This window comes from Myxine glutinosa, chromosome 2 (genome assembly GCF_964187855.1).
Source record: "Myxine glutinosa chromosome 2, kmMyxGlut1.1, whole genome shotgun sequence".
Taxonomy (NCBI): Eukaryota; Metazoa; Chordata; class Myxini; order Myxiniformes; family Myxinidae; genus Myxine; species Myxine glutinosa.
Genome location: NC_136262.1, coordinates 204,029,673 through 204,052,749, shown reverse-complemented (window position 1 = coordinate 204,052,749; position 23,077 = coordinate 204,029,673). Strand labels below are relative to the sequence as shown.

The following is a 23,077-nucleotide window of genomic DNA, read 5'->3' as shown; positions in this document are numbered from 1 at the left end:
TCGTTGCTGCTCTACGTTCATTACCCATGTCTCGCTCCCATAAATCATAACACTTCTCACACATGCAGCATACACCTTTCCCTTCAGCTTCAGCGACACTCTCCTCCTCATCAGCACGCCACTCAGTTCCCGAAACTTCTTCCATGCACATCTCACTCGAGCAACCGTTGCCGAGTCTGATCCACCTTCTCCATTCAGCATGTCTCCGAGGTAGCAAAATGTGAACATTGTGAACAAGGTGAACATCTATCTATAATTCCAGTAATCTCTGTTTGTACGTTTGTACGTTTGTACGTTTGTACGTTTGTTTGTCTGTGACCGCTGTTTCTCGACAACCACGGGTCCGATATACTTTTAACTTGCCAGGTATATTGCTGGGGACCCGAGGATGTGCCTTTTCAAGGTTTCATATTAATCGGACAAGTACTTACCGAGCTATGTCCAAAAAACGATTCAACCAATCAGCGAGCAGCGAGTTATCGCGTGTGCCGAACGTGCCGAACACACGCTGCCTCGGACGGCACATTTGAGAGCGTATTCATTTATTTCACGTTTGCAAACTATGTTGGCGCTATGTTGGCGTTAAACTATGTTTTAAAACTAATAAAAACGAATTTGCGATTCATTCGCTTTCCTGCGCGTTTGTGCACGCGATGGCGATTTCTTTACCAAACTCCGGAAGCCGTTCGCTTTGGACCAAACCATTTCATGTAAATAGAGGGGGGGGATATAATTTTAGATATAGATATAGTACGGGCAATGCCCTAGTTCGATAGAATTTGCAATTTGGAAAGAGTGCAACACGAAAGTACTTTTCAGTCGACTTCACCGTGCAATGGTGCCAAACGTAAATCTGACACTGCACATTGATTGGATTAACCTCATTCAACCACGACAACTCAATCAGTCCAAGCATGCTTCGTGCCCCTCAGAAATAAAATACATCGGCTGTACCGGGTGAGTCGTAACGCCAGTTTCATGGGCGCACCCACCGAGAATACTTCAAAAGCTGCATACGCTGCTGTGTTTATGCCAGAAAGCTCAGCAACACTTTTGCTTCTCATTGTCAGCTCTTAATACTTGTGTGACTTCCTTTCCACGAGGCAATGCATTTAGAAAATTAAGGAGTTCATTCCAGAAACTAGGAAATATAATTTGACATGAATACATTGATGGATATGCCTCCACCTGCATTTTATGTTAACCCAATGTTACGTTTGATGTCAGTCACGTAATAGAGTGCGAGAGAGAAAAGAGATAAGTAGAAGAGAGACTTAAGCAGATGCTTCTAACTCGAGTTATGATCTGAAAAATGATATTCAAAGAGCACATGACCTTTGACCTGATGAACCAATATTGAATCGGTCCATCTTTGCATCATAGTACATACTTGTACCAAGTTTGGTCAACATCCCTGCAGCAGTTTTGAATTGATCGTGGTAACGAAAATCTGCTAAGTATACACGGATAACCCGAAAAAGGTAATGACTGGCACATTTGGCTGCGGACACGTAAAATAAAGATTTCCAAAAAGGTTACATTGCTTTTTGTTATATTTTATTTAAACAGTGATTACCTGGGTCCAGCAGGATCCAAATCGAGTCTCGGTCAGGTTAACTATATGCCACACATTCATATTGTTATATCACTCGATGTTATCATTATTACAGGAACAGAATTGTATCTTAGTTGGCAGCAGACAGGCCTTTGAGTTGTTCCTAACCTGACCTAACCTGCATGCTAACCCAAACTAAAACTTGGGTCTTGAATTGAATTTCCCCTAAATTGTGCGCTGACACACTGCCAAAAGGGTGTTACACAATGGAGTTTGCCACACATTGATGAGCTGTACCGTACTCATTACAGAGCATTGATGCTACCAAAGCAGTTTCTTGGCACTGGTTATGCTGGATGGTTTGCCATTACTTGGAATTTGTAATTTGGTCAGGGAGCCAGCGATAGCTTGCCTACACTTTGCGAAGGACACCATGGGATCTTTAAAGTCTATCAAACAATGCTAGCGGACTAAACACCCAGTTTCAATGTCCATGTAATGGATGGCACACATTGATGCCTCGCTCTACTTCCGAAATATAAGGGTAGCAGTGTACAGCCGGGTTTGGATTAAAAGCCAGGTTAGACAGCTCAGAGGTGAGTATGCATACCTACAGTGCCTTCAGAAAGTATTCACACCCCTTGACTTTTTCACATTTTGATGTGTTAGAGCCTGAATTTAAAATGGATGAAAATGAGATTTTTTGTCACTGATCTACACATAATACCCCATGTTGTCAAAGTAAAAAAAAATTAAAGAAATCTTTACCAAAAAAATTAATATAAAAAAAATACAGAAATATCTAATTTACATAAGTACTCCCTCAACTCCCTGAGCCAATACTTTGTAGACGCACCTTCCGGCAGCGATTTCAGCTTGGAGTCTTCTTGGGTATGTCTATCAGCTTCGCACATCTGGATTTGGGGAGTTTTTCCCATTCTTCTTTGCAGATTTGCTCAAGCTCTATCAAGTTGGATGGGCAGCGTCGGTGATCAGCAATCTTCAGGTCTTTCCACAGATTCTCAATGAGATTCAAGTCTGGGCTTTGGCTGGACCCCTCAAGGAGGATTTTCACGTTTTTGTTCTCATGCCATTCTAGCATTGCTTTGGCTGTATGCTTGGGGTCATTCTCCTGTTGAAATGTAAGTCTTCACCCAAGACCAGGGTCGGTCCAGGACCAAATTGAGGGACGCGAGGAGAGCGAAGCAGTGAGGGTAGCAGGTTCGCAAAATAGCGCCGTCACGCACGAAGTAGCGTAGCGGGCGCGCAAAATGGCGCCTCGCAGATGGCCACGGCGTCCACGCCCGCGACCGTGGCAGCGCCCCTGGTGGATTTGAACCTTTTTTTCTACAAATGAAGGCCCTTATGGCCCAGAATAGTGAGCAAATGAGGGCTAATAGTGAGCGATTGGAGGGCCAAATGGGGGTAATGAGGGACGAAGCGAGGGCTCGGAGTGAGCAATTGGGGGTAATGGGAAACCAAATGGGGGTAATGAGGGACGAAGCGAGGGGTACCAGTGAGGGGTTAGACAATAATTTTATTGGACAATATTGGACAATTGGACAATAGATTAGGGGAAATACAGGAGGGGTTAACGGGGGTAGAAAACAGAATGGCCGCTCAAGAGAATCAAATGGAAGGGATGCAAAAAAGGGTTAGAGGGGTTAGAAAACACCATGGAAGGCAAATTGAGGGACATAAGGGACCAAGCGGAAAGGGAAGTTAAACAAATGGGTCAGCAGATAGAGGGGGTCAGAATGGGGGTAGAAACTAAACTGGATGCTCACAAGGAGGAAATGGAGCAGATGAGGGTGGCATCTGGGCAGGAGATGCAAGTGATGGGAGAGGAGATCAGAAGAGGAGTGAGTGAGGAGGTCGGAGGAGTGCGCGAGGAGGTGAGGCACTGTAAGGAGCACATGGAGAAGGAGGTGAGAAAGGGGACTGTAAAGTTACAAGGGGGCATAGAGGACCTGACGCAGGAGGTGGAGCAGCTGACGGTGGGACAGACGGAGTTAGTGGAGCAGGTTCAAAGGAACACTGCGGTATTAGGAGGTTTAAAAGCGACACCGAGAGAACTAAAAGATGACTTGGTAGCGACGAAGAGGGAATCTCAGATGGTACGTGAGGGACTGACAACGAGGCTGGACGAGGTGATAGAGGTAATGGAGACGAAGGACCGGCAAGTGAGGACGCACATGGAAACGGTCAAGGTAGCCTTGGAGGACGAGCTAGAGGAGACGTACCGGGGAATAAAAGAGGTGAAGCAGAAATTAGAAGAAGTGGAAGAAGGGGTGAGCGAAATTAAGAAGCGACGGAGAGGGGATAAGAAAGAGATAAAAGAGGAGATAAAAGAATTGGTCCAAAGTCTGTGTTTGGATCGTGATGATGTGCTCATTAACCGGATGAGGGATTCGCAGGTGATGGAGGAGAAGCGAAGAGGAAGAGGACCCGGTGTAAGAGGTGACCAATATGGTCGTGCGTATGATGCACCAGGGGATTTAAGAAGCTTGGGGGTCGAGATGGACCCGGGTGTTCGTGAGAGGCCGTTGGTGAAGTGTGCGACAGGTCTGGTGTGCGAAAAAGGAGGTGTGCGAGAAAGTCCGACTCTGGGGTGTGTGAGGAAAACGTGCGTGCCAAGGAGTGAGGATGCTGGCGAGAGTGAGTCGGTCGTAGCGCGTGTGCGAGGGGGCACATGGAAGCGCGGTGTGGTAAGTGTTACAGAGGGTGTGACGGGAGAGTGTGCGCGAGAAAGGTGTGTGACGGACAGGTGCATGAGGAAAGAGTGCGCTGTCAAGAGTAAGGGTGAGTGCGCTGTCAAGAATGGAGGTGAGAGTAGTGAGAGTGACACGGAGCGTGAGTTGGTGGTGACAGGTGAGAAAGGAAGCACACCTGGAATGGTAGAGCGTGAGTGGGAATGCACGCTGGAGTTGGTGGTGAGGCACGTGGTTGGGTGTGCGAATGAGAGCACACCTGTGATTGTCACAGAGGAGGTGACCGAGGAGGGGGTGCGAAGAGGTGTTTTGGTGAGGTGTGCGAGTGACGAATGTGTGCCAAGGTGTTCGGTGGTCAGGTGTGTGACCAAGGCTGTGAGTGGAATGAGTGTACCGAGGTGTGTAAGGAAAGGTACGAGGAGCATGGAAACGGCTGGAGGTGTGAGCAAGGAACGGGCTGTGGGGTGTAAGAATCCAGGTGAAGCATCGACGGTAACCAGGTTAGAGGTTAGGTCGACTTTTAGCCGAAGCGGGCCCTCGGTGCGTGCTGGGCCTCGCTTTGAACGGCCGCGTCCGTGCTCCACTAGGCGGAGCGGGCAGCCCGATAGAAAGGGTCGTCATGGCGACCACTTTTTGTTGAGGCATTCCGGCAGGTCGAGATCGAGCCATGGGATGGCTCCGTGCCGAGATGGTGCGTGGGATCTCGGCCCGGGTAAACCTCCTTCCCTGCACCGAATGCGGGACGCATCCAGCCGCTGGCACAGAACAACCCGCATTCATGGCTTGGCTTTACGAAGCCGGGCTTTGGACGGGAATTGGCGCACCGAGAGGCATTAGTGAGTAGACTGGGTGATGAGGTTAGTGTTTTGGACCCAAAATTAGAGAAAAACAAAATTTGATGATTGGCGAAGGATTGGCAGTAGTGATTGGCAGATGATGAGTAGGATTGGCCAAATTTTTGATTTGTTGAAATTTGATGTGCAAAATTGGTAGTGAGCGATGGGCCCGGTGGGTAAGGGGGGCATCCCTGCCACCCTTCCCATGGGGGGCAAAGGAGCTATAGCTTATGGGGTGTATGGCAGTGAAAACTAGCCCGGGTGGGTTAGGTTATATTGTAGGGATCTAGCGAAGATGACATTAGGTGACGTTAAGGTTAGTTAGTGACTGATACCTGTAGGGGGGACGCAGGTAGATTAGTGTGGATGATAATGACGTGGGAGCGCAATAGTTTAAAGGGACGACTGGGAAGCGCAAGTTTCAGAAGGGAGTAGTTAGCTGAGATGATGCCGTGTGTGTGAGGATGGAACAGGTGTGATTGCACAGGTGTGCAACTGGACGGGTGTGTGGAGCAATGGATGAGTAGTGAGTGTGTGGATCAGCGCGAATGCGCTTGGGGAGAGAAGGGTGCAGGTGGCACCAGGTGTGAGAGCACAGGTGTGTGGAATACATGGAGCAGCGAATGAGTGGTGTGGAGAGAGTTGGAGTAAGTGGTACGGAGTGGTGTGCATGGTGCGAAGGTGTGGATGGGGGAAGAGTGGACCCCTTTCACGAGTACCCGGGGCGGGTAGTGTAAGTGTTAGGTAGAGGGTATAGGTAAATTGTGGTTGGATATTGGCATTTGTGGTGCGGTTGCAGAATGGTGTTGTGGATGGGTGCATTAGTGTCGTGGAAATGGCTGGGCGTGTAGCCTGTTAGTGTGTGTAGTTGGTTGGGCACTCCACCACTGTGAGGATGTCGGCCAGGTGAGGCCGCAGGTGGGCTCTGGGAGCCGGTAGTTGTGAGTGGGTGCCTGAGGATCCCGGGTGTGGATCGGGCAGCCCAGTGCCAGAGAGGGCACCGAGTGGGGAGAGTGCCAGAGGGCCTTCCCCAGGTAGTTAGGTTAGGGTAAGGAGCAGGTAAGCTCGGAGGCAACTGCAGTGGTGGAGGTGTGCAGGTGGGTAGACCCGCTGGGAGAGGTACACGCCACAGCCCAGAAATTGTGCGAGGGCACCGGGAGATGAATCGGGGGAGTGAGACCCCAAATTGAAAAGCACCACAGTTTGGCCAATGGGAATTGGTTTTTAGAACCCATAGTGTAAGAGGGCCAATGGTTTGGCCGGAGAAAGACCCCGGGTAATGTAAAGTTGTTAAAGTCATTTAGGAAATAGTTAGGATTGATGAACCTGTCGCACCATACGCAGCCACTTACCTGTGGTGATGATGATGACTCCACACCTGTGTTTTCTTTGTTCTGTGTGCAGGAAATGAGAATTGCCGTGTGGATTGGTGAGACGCATCACGACGTGGATGAGACATTGGGGTGATTCCATCTCTCCCTCCCTAGGAGGGACTGATGATGAATTGGTGATAGCAAATTATGATGTTGAGTTGGAGATGGCAAATTTTGATGAAAGTTGACAATGGCAAATTTGATTGGTTAGGAGGGAGAGAAGACGAATTTGGTATATGGGAGGAACGGGGAAGACAGTAGGGATGGTTGTTGATTTGTAAAGTAGATGTTTATGGGTAGTGTTGTGTTTTGTGGATACAGTAAGGGGTAAGGGAGGGGCCATGTAGGTTACCTGGTGGGGGGGGGGGGGCGTACGGTAGGAACGTACCTGTCTCACCTGGTTCCCATGTGCCCCCAGTGTGCATTACCTTACATTGCGTGCACTTTTGCGCCCTTACCACCTTACTCACTTGTCTTCTTCTTTTGTCTCCCACCTCCGAGGATCTGGCTTTGGGGTAGAGAGAGAGGAGAGAGAGGTGCTGGCTTCGCAGTTGTGGGCCTGCACTTTCGCTGCTTGCTGCTTGGATCGATACACCATATGGACCGCAATGTTTGTGGCCACCCACAATGGACCGCAGTTCTTTTGCGGCCAAGCACCACCCATGGATGGACCTATGGGTCAACGTGGCACCTATGCCAAACAGGTGAACCACTCTTAGTTGGCCCCCTGAAGGCCACAATAAAGAAATGGACGCGGTTGGCGCCTTTCTTTATTTTTGAAAGAAGTAAGAAGGCCAAGTGCACCACACGAAGGCAAGACCAGCGGCAGAACATCGGCCGGCTGTGACACCACCGGTGATTCATAAACACTTTATTGGTGCACCGGATGGTGCTGACTGTGTTATGGGGTGGTGCTTTTCGTGCTGGGAAAGGGTACTCTGCACGTTATTAAAGGCCGTAGGCCACAGAGCACTCGTGGGTTGGTGTATCGATGCTGGCATGCGTGCTCTCTCTATGCATAACATCTGCATGTGTCCCTCCAAAAACAGGTCCTGGATCGTAGTGTAAATATCAGCGTAGTCTTGTAAATAATGCTCCCTACCGGCTGTATGTTTAGTTTGCGAATTCTTTCCGGATTCGGTTATCCTGTGGGTGTGTTTCTGAGAGGAGAAGGGTGCAACGTCGCAGGGGGACATATTTACTCATTTGTGAATATCTGTAAAACTGTCGCACTCAGGGTAGAGTTAATAGTAGAGGGAACTACATCTGAGTGCCACACTAAAATAGGTAAAAATTTATCGGGTCGGGACGCCCCGAGGGTAGAGAAGGGTGCAATGTTGCGAATATGGAATTTGGCCTCCATATCCGCTTGTAAATATTCCCCTATTTCCCCAATACTCCCCAACTATCCCCAATCCCCCATTCCCTAGTCCCATTGTCTGTAAACAACACTCTGTAGAACCGACCTTCCCCTTTTTCCCCCATTAAATGTCGTGCCCAGGTCCACCGCATCTCACGTAGACAACTTTCGGACATCTTGCTAGTTATTCTTAGTCTATGTCAGTTAAGGACTCGTTTCCATTAATTCTGACTCTTCGTTGCACCAGAATGTGATTATATGGCACCAGTAGTGAGTTTAGGACCTTCCCATACCTCCTCCCATCTTCTTCCCCAAACAACAACAACAACAACAACTACAACTACAAACAACAACTACAACAACGGCGCTGCGCGGGGGAGTGTGCGTCCTCACACCGGCTCGGTTAGCCGCCATTGACGATGCGCTCCGGCGGGGTTACCACGAAGGGGCTCCTTGTCAGCCCCTCGTCAAGGGCGGAGCCGGTAACCCCCCCCCCCCCGCACGCACCCAATGAGAAGCAACGTGCCGATTCCAGCTGGGGCGGAGCTAACGAGCCGAGGGCGTGTCACTCCCCGCCGGATATACGCGGCCACGTACCGGACGTGACGTGAGATGCGCCCCGAGCTTGAGAAGACAAGAGAGCCACCTCCGAGCGCTGAGAGACCTCCTGCATCTTTTGGGCCGCACTATCCTGTCCCTGAGCACAAGGTGCACCTTGTGCTGGCCATCGAATACCCGCTTTCCTTGCCATCAATCCCCGTGTGAGTCAGTTTTTGTCCTGTTTATCTGTGGTCTGTCGGGAATAAGATAAGTGTGTCTAAGTGCCTATCTTACTATGCTGTACCTCTCATCCCTGTAATCTGAACCTTCCGCACTAATATAACCTCCTCCGGAGGTCTTGAGAACTGAACCCTTGGTGTCGTGTCATTTTAATCCAGCCGTGTGTCTTTTCCTTCATTGATCTAGCGTAGCGCGACTAGTCAACGTTCGAGCATAATCGGGTAAACTGTGCAGACGTGGTCATACCAAACCGCTCGGTAAACTAACATCCACAACCGCGTCTGTAACAACCGTTCCCTCTCCCCCTCAATCCTCCTCCTTGGTGATTTCAATATCCACATGGACTCCACTGACTCCACAATAACCACTGACTTCACTGATTTACTCACCTGCTTTAACCTCACTCAACATGTCGACTTTCCTACCCATATCCGTGGTCACATTTTGGACCTTGTCTGCTCCACTGGATTAAATTTGCACCATCTCTATGGCTCCGACCTCACCCTCTCTGACCACTTAGCCATCACTCTGACCATCAACATCCCCGCCCCAACACCAAGGCATTATCGCACAATCAACTTCCGTAAGCTAAACGCTCTTTCACCTACCTCATTCTCATCCACCCTCTCTGAAAAAATGTCCACTTCTCCCTTCATTGACCTCCACACCCCTTCCGACCTCACTGACTACTACAACCACACTCTCTCCTCCTGCCTTGACCAGCTTGCGCCTGTAAAAACCAAAACAGTTTCTTTCACCCATCCTGCTCCCTGGTTTACCCCTGAACTCCACCTGATGAAAACTCGTGCTCGCCAACTTGAAAGACTCCGCAATAAAACGGGTCTCACAGTTCACTCCCAAGCCTACAAGGACCACCTACAACACTACAAAGATGCCCTCTCCCGCGCCCGCTCTGCCTACTACTCTCAAATTATCCACTCTGGCTCCGGAAACCCAAAAGCACTCTTCTCGACAATAAACAAACTCCTCCGCCCCCTGAACACCACCACCCAGTCATTCACAGTAGACAACTGCATCTCCTTCCTCTCTTTCTTCCAACGCAAAATTGACAACATCTACAACAGCTTGACCACCGCCGCACCCGCTCCCCCTCCAACCACCTGCCCCCCCTTGTCCTGCCATCCCCTGTCTCGGTTCTCCCCAATCTCCCCTACTGACCTCTCTGAACTCCTCATAGGAATGAAAACTGCCACCTGTACTCTTGACCCCATCCCCTCCAGCTTTGTCAAAGCCTCCCTCCCTGCTCTCTCTCCACTTATCATTGCAACAATAAACTCCTCCCTGTCTACAGGCATCGTCCCACCTTCCCTCAAAATTGCTGCTGTTACCCCCATTCTAAAAAAACCTGGTCTAAACCCTGACACCCTAAACAACTTCAGACCCATCTCCAACCTACCCTTTCTGTCAAAAGTTTTGGAACGCGCTGTAGCCACTCAACTCAAACATCATCTCTCTGCCAATAACCTGTATGAAACATTCCAATCCGGATTCCGGTCCAACCACAGTACTGAAACTGCTCTCCTCAAAATCACCAATGACCTTCTCCTCTCCTCTGACGCTGGCAACCTCAACATTCTCGTCCTCCTCGACCTCAGCGCTGCCTTTGACACCATCGATCACACTATCCTCCTCACCCGACTTGAATCCACCTTTAACGTTACCGGCACTGCCCTCTCTTGGATTAAATCATACCTCTCTGACAGATGCCAGTTCATCTCCATCAATAACTGCAAATCCCCCACTGCTCCCCTCCCCCAAGGTGTCCCCCAAGGTTCAGTTCTTGGCCCCCTCCTCTTCATCCTTTACCTGTCCCCGCTCGGTCACTTAATCCGCCGTCATGGTCTCCAATTCCACTGCTTCGCCGATGACATCCAGCTTTTCATCTCCACCAAGTCCGTCTCCACCGACACCCACTCTATCCTGACAAACTGCATCACTGAAATAAAATCCTGGCTTCAAATCAACTTCCTCAAGCTTAACTGTGATAAATCTGAAATAATCATCATTGGCCCAAAAACGCTCACAAAATCCACCCATAACTTTGCCCTCAACATCGACGGTATCCCAGTATCCACCTCCCCTCACATCCGGAATCTTGGCGTCATCTTTGACCAAACCCTTTCCTTCGACAAATACACTAAACAGATCACAAAGTCAGCCTTCTTTCACCTGAAAAACATTGCCCGTCTCCGCTCATCCCTCTCCTCCACAGCTGCAGAAACCCTCATCCACGCCTTCATCACCTCCCGTCTGGACTACTGCAATAGCCTCCTCTATGGTTCACCCTCAAAAATCACCAATAAACTCCAATACATTCAGAACTCCGCTGCCCGTCTACTCACCCATTCCCGGACCCGTGACCACATCACCCCCGTCCTTTACAAGCTTCACTGGCTCCCCATCCCCCAGAGAATCCAGTACAAAATCCTCCTCTTGACATACAAAGCCCTCCATAACCTGGCCCCATCCTACCTGGCTGACCTCCTCTCCAGACACACTCCCACCCGCAACCTCCGCTCTGCTGGTACCAACCTCCTGACCCCCTCCATCCGGACCAAATTCAGATCCTGGGGGGACAGGGCCTTCTCCATCGCTGCTCCCACCCTCTGGAACTCACTACCTCACACCATCAGAGACTCCTCCTCACTCACCACATTCAAAACATCACTAAAGACCCACCTGTTCAACACTGCATTCAACATTCAACCCACAGCATTTAACCCCTGACTATCTCTTCTCCTTCTCCCTCCTTTTGCTTTAAATATTTCCCTATTGATTCTTGTCTTTTTGCAATTGTTGTTTTCATGTATTGTTATGCATTATGTTTGCCACTCTGTCAAAGCGCCTTTGGGCTTCTGGAAAAGCGCTATACAAAATAAATGAATTATTATTATTATTATTATTATTATTATTCACCACAGTCCAAGGTCTTTTGCACTCTGAAGAAGGTTATCCTCAAAGATTTGCTTGTATTTGGCTCCATTCATTGTTCCCTCTATCCTTAAAAGTCTCGTAGTCCCTGCTGCTGAAAAGCATCCCCATAGCATGATGCTGCCACCACCATGCTTCACGGTAGGGAAGGCGTTAGATGGGTGATGCCTTGTGCTCAGTTTCTGGCAGACATATCACTTTGCATTCAGGCCAAAGAGTTCAATATACATCTCATAAGACCATATAATATTTTGCCTCTTCCTCTCAGATTCTTTCATGTGCCTTTTTACAAACTCCAGCCATACTGTCATGTCTTTTTCTCAGGAGTGGCTTACATCTGGCCACTCTCATAAAGCTTAGATTTGTGAAATGATGCAGAGACTATTGTCCTTCCGGCAGGGTCTCCCATCTCAGCCAACGAAATCTTTAGTTCTGTCAGTGGTCATTGGGTTCTTGGTCATATCCTGACCAATGTCCTTCTTATCCGGTTGCTCAGTTTGGTCAGACACGAAGAGTCTGAGTAGTTCCATATTCTTTCAGTTTCCTAATGTTGGAGCTCACTGTGCTCTCAGAAACTTTCGACACTATAGAAATAGTTATATACTGCTTCCAGGATCTATGTATGCCTACTTACAATTCCATCTCAGAGTTCTACAGACAGTTCCTTGGACTCCATGGTAGAGTTTCTGTTCTGACTTACTTTTTCCACATGCAAAATTTGCATTTATGTTTATTTAAATTATACAATGGACTACAAAATGTAAATGTTTCATGATATTTGTTATATTATATCACCTTTATCTATCAATATTGTTGAAATGAAGATCAAATAGCTGTATGTTGAAATATGTTGAAAAAGGCAAAACTTTACATGGGGTGTACTTACTTTTTCACATGACTGTGTATATATATATATATGTATATATACATGTAACACAACAAAATGTGAAAAGTCAATGGGTGTGAATACTTTCTAAAGGCACTGTAGTATAGGCATATCCAGCTAGTCCATGCTAAAACTTGAGGGTGTTAAACTAACCGTCTCATCGAGATGAAATTGCTTGTGGATGATGAATATTACAAACTATAATTACCTCCGCCACCCAAGATGGATGGAAGTTATGCTTTCACCCGTTTGTCTGTCTCTCTGTGAGCAGGATATCTCAAAAAATTATGGATGGATTCGGAAGACATTTCGTGGACAGGTTGGGTGTGTGACAAGGACGAATTGATTCGATTTTGGTGAAGATTCCGATCTGGATCCAGATGCTATAATTTTTAAAAAGTGATTCTTCACCATTGAGAGATGGGGCTAAAGATAATATATTGCACAATATCCCAAAAAGTTACACATGTGTTATAACAAAACTTGGTGCATGAGTTGGTTATGTGACAAGAACAAGCCACTTCAAGTTTGGTTAAGGACTGGGACCGGATGCAGATCCGACTTATCAGTGGGATACAAAACAAACTGGTCAGCCTGGGAGGGATGCACTCTACTGAGCGCTGGTCTAATTTTAAACTGTAGTTCTATGGTTTGGTACCATGGCCAAATCCAATCTTCTTTTATGCGTCGTCTATACTTGAGAGGCTTAACTAACTTATGGGAGTTAGTTACCCTTGCTGCTGGAGGAAAGGGTATTGCATTTGGGTCCATTTAGCTGTTTTTCCACACAGAATGTGAGTATTTATATTCATTACATTAGACCCTTTAGAATCCAAAGACCCTTTAAGACCCTTTGGAACCCTAAAACCCTTTATAACCCTGAGACTCATTAATACCATGAAGACCCTAAATAGCACAAAGACCCCTAAACACTTAAAGCCTTTCAAACCCAAAGAACCTTTAAGACCCCTGATACCCTTTATAACTCCAAGATCATTTAAGACAACTAAGACCAATCAAGACCCCAGAGATCCTTTAGAATCCTAATGCCCTTATCTAAAGACCCCAAACACCCAAAAGACCCCGAATATCCAAAAGACCCTTGAAGAACCTTTGGAACCCTAAAACCCTTTATAACCCTGAGACTCATTAATACCATGAAGACCCTAAATAGCACAAAGACCCCTAAACACTTAAAGCCTTTCAAACCCAAAGAACCTTTAAGACCCCTGATACCCTTTATAACTCCAAGATCATTTAAGACAACTAAGACCAATCAAGACCCCAGAGATCCTTTAGAATCCTAATGCCCTTATCTAAAGACCCCAAACACCCAAAAGACCCCGAATATCCAAAAGACCCTTGAAGAACCCAAATACACTTGAAGAACCCAAAGACCCTTGAAGAACCCAAATACACTTGAAGAACCCAAAGACCCTTGAAAAACCCAAAGACCCAGTGGAACCCAAAGACCCAGTGGAACCCAAAGACCCAGTGGAACCCAAAGACCCAGTGGAACCCAAAGTCCGAGAGGACCAAAAATACCCTGATGGACCCAAAAGACCCAGAGGACCCAAATAAAAAAAACACACAAACATGTCCTGACCGAATACAGGGGGACAGGAAGTTTGGGATCTCAAAGAGGCTCTTTCGGCACATTTTCAGAAAACCTTGGAAAACCATTCACCAAATTGAAATTTAATGTCACTTCACCACCAAGTTGAATAGAAGAAGAAGAACCACCTTTAGAGGCCATTTTTCCCTGCAGGGCAGGTGTTGGCCTTTTTTGGGCACCGTGGTCCCCTTTCTGAAGCAAGGTTTACGGCCGGATGCCCTTCCTACCACCAACCCTGTTAGTCGCCTCTTGCGACACACAGGGAATTACCAGTGAACTGGTACTCGATTTGCCGACCTCGGAAGGATGACAGGCTGAGTCAACCCCCCGGCGTTAATTCAGCGATCGACCAGGATTTGAACCAAGGATCCTAGGATCCCAAGCCGGCACCCTAGGATCCCAAGCCGGCACCCTAACCACTAAGCCAACACCAGGCCCAGGCCCAACCCAGGCTCAAGTTGAATAACCACCCACCTTTAGAGGCCATTTTTCCCCGCAAGCGGGGGTTGGCCTTTTTCGGGGACCGTGGTTGTTGTTGTTTTTCGGTCCCCTTTTTGAAGCAATGTTTTACGGCCGGATTCCCTTCCTGCCGCCAACCCTTTTTGTCGCCTTTTTACGACAAACAGGGAATTACCAGTGAACTGGTACTCAATTAGCCGACCTCGGAAGGATGACAGGCTGAGTCAACCCCCCTGGCGTTAATTCAGCGATCGACCGGGATTCGAACCCAGGATCCTAGGATCCTAAGCCTTTCAAACATTTCTCCATGAAAAATGATGAGCAAAGTTATACATATCAACACCCATAAATGGCCTATTTCACATTTTTGGTATTTTGCATTGTGGTTGGTCCAAACTCAAACGGTACAGCGTAGGCTTCATTGATGGTGTTGTCACAACTTATCAAATGTTGCTTCAACAACACCCACACAGACATTTATCAACACATAAATAAAGGATAAAGCAATTGAAAAAAAGAAGACAAATGATGCATGCCACACTTACTGTGTAAAACATGGGTGGCAAGTGACGCAACAATCTGTCGGTGACTGTTTTCCTGAGTGGATACCGGCGTGGGCTGGCTCAGCTGACTCGTTAAGATCCACCTGTCACTGTAGGATGAAAATTGGGACATATGAGCATTTGGGGAATTATTCACACATTCTGAAAAAAACATCCATGCGAAAAAAATGCAAGACAGAGCGTCGAGATCGTTATTTGTATAGATTTAGAGTAGGACCATGTATCTACTGTAAAATAGATTACAACATAAGATTAATAAAAACTTGTACCGTACTCTATTTACAGTGTTGGTGCTGTCGAAGCAGTTTCTTTGTGAGGGTCATATACTACTTGTATACTACCAGAACATATACTACCAGGTCATATACTATCAGAACACTGCCTTGGGGGACTCCAGCCCGAACAGGAAGGGGAGATGAGAGAAACCCATTCAGGGCCACACGTTGAGTACGACCAGAGAGGAAGTCCGCAAGCCATGCGTGGAGATTTGCGTGGAGTTGCGTGGAGATAAGAACAGGGCAAGGTACACTTACTGGGTGGTTTGCCATTGCCTCCCCAGTGTTGTTTGTCCGTGCTCTGTTCCATTTAAATGCTGAGCGCCAAGTAAGGAAACAGCACATGCACTTGTAAAAAAAGTCTTCGGTATGACTAGGCCGGGGTTTGAATCACTGACTTCCCAGACTCCGGTCTGGCGCTCTAACCATTACGCCACCTAGTCTGGTGATTAACACAAAAGTTCATAACTCACATTACACAACGTGTGACTACTCTGCCATGCTCTGCTTAAAGGCAGGTTCAGTGCTGCCAGAGCAACTCCATGATGAGGATTACACTGGTTGGTTAGCCTTTTCCTTCCCAGTGGTAGTCAGGCAGGAATTTGTAATTCGTCCAGGGTGCCGTTGATAACTGACCTACTTTTCATGAAAGGATCCATCAGCTAATGGGATCTTCCGTGTCCATCAGCTCATGCTAGCACCAGTTCATGCTTTTTGACTCACCCTCATATCAACCTAAATACCAATGCTTGTCGCATCCATGGCATCTTTAATATCCGCACGAGATCACTGAAACCATTGCACTGAATGGCAATGTTAACATAACCTAGAATAGTGAGGTAAAGAAAGAGGTTTTAATCGTGCAACAATGCTGCACATTTCCGAAAGAGGCATGGCGCCCCCAAGTGGATGATTTGCTGCTAACAACGATAATCTCAAACAGCCCACCGAGAATGCCACAAATGGTTTCCATTAACCCTTTGAGTACGGATGACGTCCAGTGCCACAACCCGCGAAAAAGTTTTGTGTACGGATGACGTTACTACACGTCATCGACTATACCTATAAATAGGTGGTTGCATTCCCGTAATTAATCGAGGACCGGGGTATTTTTAATAAAATAAAAAAATCCCGTACTCAAAGGGTTAACTACAACACCACAGCAGCTGCTTCATTTGAAGTTTTCAACCAGAATCTGCCTTTCTAATGAAGCAGGTCAGTAATTAGTGAGTAGCATGGAGATTTGGCTATATAATAAATTAGACAGTGCACTCCAATACTTTTAAGTATAAAAACACCTATTAAGGAACCCACAGAGTATGGTGGAGGTACACACACTCACCTCCGAGCTGTCTAACCTGGGTTTGAATCTCGACCCAACTATAAACTGTCATCCAGGTGTTTCACATGCAGGGCGAGTCATAAATGTGTGAGCAGTCCTGTCTCCTAGCATTAGGCGTTTGACGTTTAAAATATCCCAGTGTGTCCTTCATGTAGAGTAGATGAGCTACCACCAACACTAAGCAAATTACAAATACCCGCACACTCAATCAAGTATGCTGCATCGGAGTGGCGACCCGTCCAGGATCATGACACCAGCCAATAAACTGCTTCAGCAGAACTGACGCTTTGTATACAGCATGGCGCAGAACTAATAATCTTCAATTCTGTGCAAGACCAAATGAGTGTCACAAGAATCATATGAGATGTTTGTGCAGCATCTGGTCATGTTAAAGAGAGAGGATGTACCTGTCATCAAATATGGAAGGCATCAAAAGCTTGGCTTGTGAAGATGGGGGCAGATTTAGCACCACTGTCTGCAGATATTCCTACAAAAAAAATTAAAACAAATACAATTGTAATTCTATATTATTGCCTAAAACAATTCCCTCCAATAAAACAACATTTTCAAGTACTGACGGACCCCGACATTCGCAGGGGATACGTTACTGGAAAGGGCAGCGCATGTCAAATCCGCAAATGTGGGGCATTGGTTCAATGTGATACAACCCTCTTCTGGTGAAACTGCCAAAACCAAGACTCTCTGCTCACCTTCACTCTTTCATTCCTCTTTTCTCCCGCCTCTGGAACAAACTCCCTCACTCTCTTCAATCCCTCTCCTCCTTCCAGGTCTTTAAAACAGCTGTTCACCACCATCTCTTATGTAGTCCATTGTAAAGTGGACTACATAAGAGACACACACACACACACCCCCATCCAAAACCTTGATCTTTTCTACCCCTGCTAATTCACCCCAGATCCACTTTTCTGAAATACCGACTTCTTTCCTGGAAGTCCTAGCTGTGCCGATGTGGTTTTTACCTCAAACCTTCCTTCCTACCCCCCCCCCCCCCCCCCAGATCTCCCCATGTCTCTGCTCTCAAATGTTGTACTTGTGTGCTTCCCCCTCTCTCCCCATCTTGTCTTCCGCTCCCTTCATTATGTCTTATGTGTCCGTTTTTTTTTTGTCATTAATGTTATCTCTTACACGAGCCTCGATCTTGTAGACAAAAAAAAAAAAAAAAAAAAAAAAAAAAAGGAAAAAGGAGGGATAGGTCGGTACCCTGCAGTTTATGATCCAGAAGGGAAAATCTAAAATCCCGTGAAAAACTGCAAATATGCAAAGCACAGAGCCACCAATGTCGAAGCAGGTCAGAAATCCCGTGAATACGCCCTCAAAAAGAATGTCGAATCACATTGTGGGGAATGGGTAACTTGATGTGCATGTATAGCTGCTTTATGCATGACGCATGGAAGATGCTTTTTATTTTTTCAAAGCCTCATAATAGAGCGCGCGCGCATGCGCGCGCGCGCGCACGCGCACACACACACACACACACACACACACACACACACACACACACACACACACACACACACACACACACACACACACACACACACACACACACACACACACACACACACACACACACACACCTTGGGGGGAAGTGCTGTCACAACCAGCACTTCCTGGGATACTCTGGATACCAGCGACGTCACAACAATAGCACCGCTTTTCTCACCGTACTCAGCAGGGCATTTCCTCCTCCCCATGGATGCCAACCGATGGGGATTGTCCGTGCTCTATTCTTTTCAAGCAAGGAAGCAGCATGTACCATTTTAAAGTATTCGGTATGACTCTAACCGGTCCAAAACGGATGGGTGTTTTTTGAGGAACACCATCTCCTTATTGGATGGGTGTTGGCTCCCTAAGGGAGCTCATCCACCCTTTGCCAGGTGTTGTTTTTGGTCCTGGCAAGGCATCACAGCCACCCTCCCCACTAGTAAAGGCAGCGAGGGGTGTCGGTTTGTCACTTTTAGAACTATTATGTGCACAGCTGGTGGGAAACTTATTGGAGGGGTTTATGGGTGGCTAGAAGTGGTTTATGCGTGACATGTGGAAGATGCTTTTCGAAGTGTCATGGGCGAGGGCTGGTGGGAGATTTAAAAAAAAAATTTACACTCGCGGAAAACCGCGAATATGCGGGGGCACAGGTGCGCGAATGTAGTTGAGGTCCGACAGTACACTGCTGATCAAAAACAAACGGAAGCAAAACACTAAGAGTTGTAACAATTTTACAACATCATCAATGGTTTGTGTTGATATACAAGAAAGCAAAACTACAAGTGAAGAAAGCCATCAACATGACAAATTATCCAATTTATCACCATACAACAATTTCAAGAAATTGTCCCTTCTCTTATTAGTAGGGGACACTCACCCTAATAAATAAGCATGACATTTACAGGTTGTGCCAAAAGCGATTTTTCTTCGGAAATGTATTATTGAGGATGTTTAGAAAAAAATTGTGTCAAAAACACCAAAACATTTCCTCCCATATTCCCTTTGGAGGCTATATGAAGGCAACAACAAGCTAATCTGAGAAACCAGTGACCTGAAGAAGGCTGTGAGAAATCTAAAGTTAAACTTCTACCAGTGGAAGCTGACAAGGAAGAAAACAGCAGCGGAACAGAAAGCCCGGATGTTCAAGGGCTATGCATCCTTGCTGCATGCCTTGGCGGTGTCCTTTGCAACCCGACAGGAGGATCTGCAAGTTGTCTTTGATATAGTCCGGTTCACTATGTCAATAAAACACTTTCTTTCAAAATTTATGAAGATTAGCATACCAGTACATTTTTGAAAAGCTTATGGCATCAGAAATCTGAAAATCAATGTTTACATTTGCGCAGTTGCCTGCACAGCCGCCATTTTGGATTTTTTAAATGGCCGCCATAAAATAAGAATTTCCGAATATCACAGCTTGTAATTGACAAAGAAACTTCATTCTAAATGCTAATCCTATGTCTCCAGGCCCAAGGAATCCAAGGCTTATGTCAAATTAGTGATTATGAACACCAAAAACCAAGAAAAGAAGAAGTTTGTGAAACTATGTTTGTATTTTCATGAAAAAATGCACGCTCAAATTGTTGGTAGTGACAACAGCATACGTATAGACTAGAGTCCCTTTATACAGAGAGTAACGACATGACGATCCGGAAAAATACGGTCACGTGACTCAGGGAGCCATTTTGGAGCCAAATTCGCGTTCGCTTAACTTCTCGCGTTCGCGTGTTGTGCAAGTACAATCGATTCGACTACCTACTACTACGGAAGCCTTAGTTCACTGAAAATGCCGGGTTGTTGTGCATTTGGATGCACAAATAGACATGATGAGGGTTTCAAGATGTACAGATTCCCTTCGGATCCCAATAGACGTAAAATATGGGAGAACTAGAACGGGCACTCGGTAGAGCGCATACCTTCGCCGCAGCTATGGTAAAAATACGATTTTGACCTTTTCGTGACCTTGACCTTGACCTTTGACCCGATTGCTCCCAAAATCTAATCAAATGTGTCCCGTATAATAACCAATCATCCCACCAAATTTCATGCAATTCGGTTGAATACTTTTTGAGTTATGCGAATAACATACACACACACACACAGACATACAAATAAATACACAGCGATCAAAACATAACCTTCCGCTTTTGCGAAGGTAATAAAGTCAGCCGTGTGGGCTGGAAGCCGGCTTCGTCTTCAAAGCTTTGCGAGGGAGGTCAAGTTACTGTTCAGTCCCGTTCAGAAAGTAAAGTGAATTATTAAACTTTCACCTTATAGAGACTACAAGTAATTCCCGCAACAAGTAGTCAATAGCTGTCATTGCATCATAGTGAAAACCGTTAATTTTTTTGTTTGAAAACATTGGATACTTTGCTTGACAGTACATTGTACTGTATTTTCTATATTTCTATTTAGAAAAAGAACGTTCAGTTCACAATATGCTAACAGTTTGATAACATCTAGTATTAGGAATCATTTCTAGAGAATGGTTATGAATGGTTATCTATCTATAATTCCAGCAATCTCTGTGTGTCTGTCTGTGTGTCTGTGACCGCTGTTTCTCGACAACCACGGGTCCGATATACTTGAAACTTGCCAGGTATATTGCTGGGGACCCGAGGATGTGCCTTTTCAAGGTTTGTAATTAATCGGACAAGTACCTACCGAGCTATGTCCAAAAAACGCTTCAACCAATCAGAGAGCAGCGAGCTATCACGTGTGCCGAACCGTTAATGCAATGCAAACGTTAATGCGTTAATGCAAGGCTTTTCTTTTTTTCCCTCTTCTCTTTCTACTTTTCCTTGCGATTAAATTGCAAACAGCCAAAATACGTTGGCGCTAATTGAATAATTGGCCATTAACACTAAAATAATCGTAACTGCGATATGCCAACTTCCGGACAGTGCAGCCTTCCATGTTGTTGTTGTTTGCAGCAGCTGTTTGCAGCAAGGCAAGGCTTTTCTTTTTTTCCCTCTTCTCTTTCTACTTTGCCTTGCGATTAAATTGCAAAAAGCCAAAATACGTTGGCGCTAATTGAATAATTGGGCATTATGTTTTACAACTAATAAAAACGAATTTGCGATTCATTCGCTTTCCTGCGCGTTTGTGTACGCGATGGCGATTTCTTTACCAAACTCCGGAAGCCGTTCGCTTTGGACCGAACCATTGCATGTAAATAGAGGGGGGGGATTGTCACCACTCGCAAGCCGTTCGCTTTGGACCAAACCATTTCATGTAAATAGGGGGGGGGATATAATTTTAGATATATATATAGTACGGGCATGCCCTAGTGTTGTAAATTCAACAGGGCTGGACAAAAAAAAAAAGAAGTCTCTGTTTGGCATTATTGTGTATTCGTGCATGCATCTTCAGAAATAGCTTGCCCATGTAGCATATCCACTTACCCTGTATTTGGTCTTGCCATTTCTTTTTTTCAGGGGAACACAAAAGTTCTCAAAAAATTCCACAAAATGCAATGAAAGTTTTAATGATTGTAAAGATAAAAAGCAGGAAGTTGCTATTCATATTGGGGTCTCAACCCTCACAAGATCTCTAATTTGTATCGTTCTTCAAAATGGTCGAGATAAATGCTAAAACAAAATTCATCACATATTGCAATTTTGACAGCTGTACTACGTTTCATTTATTCTGATTGTACCTGGATCTGTTGCTGAATGTGGTTAACTGATGAAAAGAAAGCTGAAAAGGTTAATTTACAGTATGTGTGCATTGACCGAGAGCCTGTGTGTGTGTGTGTGTGTGTGTGTGTGTGTGTGTGTGTGTGGATATGTGTGTGTCTGTGTGTGTGGATATGTGTGTGTGTGTGTGTGTGTGTGTCTGTGTGTGTATATGTGTGTGTGTGTGTGTGTGTGTGTGTGTGTGTGTGTGTGTGTGTGTGTGTGTGTGTGTGTGTGTTTATCCCGTGTGTGTGCATGTGTGTTTTAATGTGTTGATGTTTGTGTGTATGTTTGAGTTTATTGGCTCTGAAAACGCATTAAATTTGTTACAGTTTGATAATGTTTACATAAAATTCATTTCTTTCAGACAAAACACACGTGTGTTTTAATGCCCCCCCCCCCCCACCCCGCTTTTCCTATCCTCTTAATCGAAGAGGTTAAAGATTATTTTAAGTTACAAGACTACCTTGTCACATAGTATGTTCAAATTCTCTCCAGGCATCGTGAGTAACCCAAATTATTATTGCCAACATCACGATAATGAGGATTCAGAAATCACCCATTTTGTCACTTCTCATCAACCGCTCATTTTTTCAGACAAACTAATATCCCATTATAGGCAATCTGGAACATAATGGAGCTAATACTCATAGACCGACATCTCGATACAATAAAATAAATAAATAAAAACATTTGCCGTACTCCCTAACCCGCCCCGTGTTTGTGCAGTGGTGCATTGCATTATACACGCATAGCTCATAGTGCACTGTGCATGTGCCGGTTCAGTGGTTCCGCACAATTGGCCCCAAAATGGCGGCGTATTCTCAGTTGTTGTTACTCTCTGTATAAAGGGACTTTAGTATAGACGTATTTCGTATCTCAGTTTGACACAATCATCATCGTCGTCGTCTGCATAGTTTTCGCCTGTGCCACAGAAACATAGTTCTGTACAAGGCAAGTTATTCTTTCTACATGAACATCTCTGTGCACAGGCGAAAGTGAGTCAGGTTTGTATGTATTGTCATGTCGGTGGGGTAGGGGGATATATAGATGTAGGTAGATCTGCATAGGTGGGTGCTCCGATGTCGCGAAGGAAAAGAATCATCTCGATGTACGTAAGTCAGTGACCTGTCTAGCCCGGTTTGTCGGATTAAGGTGCATCTTCGTCCCCATCACGAGGAATGGGG

General features: G+C 46.0%; 1 protein-coding gene across 3 annotated transcripts in view; it reads right to left on the bottom strand.

Annotated features, from left to right (window-relative positions):
- The window catches only part of GPAM (glycerol-3-phosphate acyltransferase, mitochondrial), a 110,176-nt gene that overhangs the window by 25,480 nt on the left and 61,619 nt on the right, over positions 1-23,077 (bottom strand). For all 3 annotated transcript variants that reach the window (XM_068104635.2, XM_068104636.2, XM_078772188.1), the window contains exons 12-13: positions 17,115-17,194; positions 15,073-15,179 (exon numbers count right to left, since the gene is read on the bottom strand). In XM_068104635.2, coding sequence (XP_067960736.2) covers positions 15,073-15,179; positions 17,115-17,194 — 187 coding nt within the window. The remainder of the gene's footprint in view (positions 1-15,072; positions 15,180-17,114; positions 17,195-23,077) is intronic.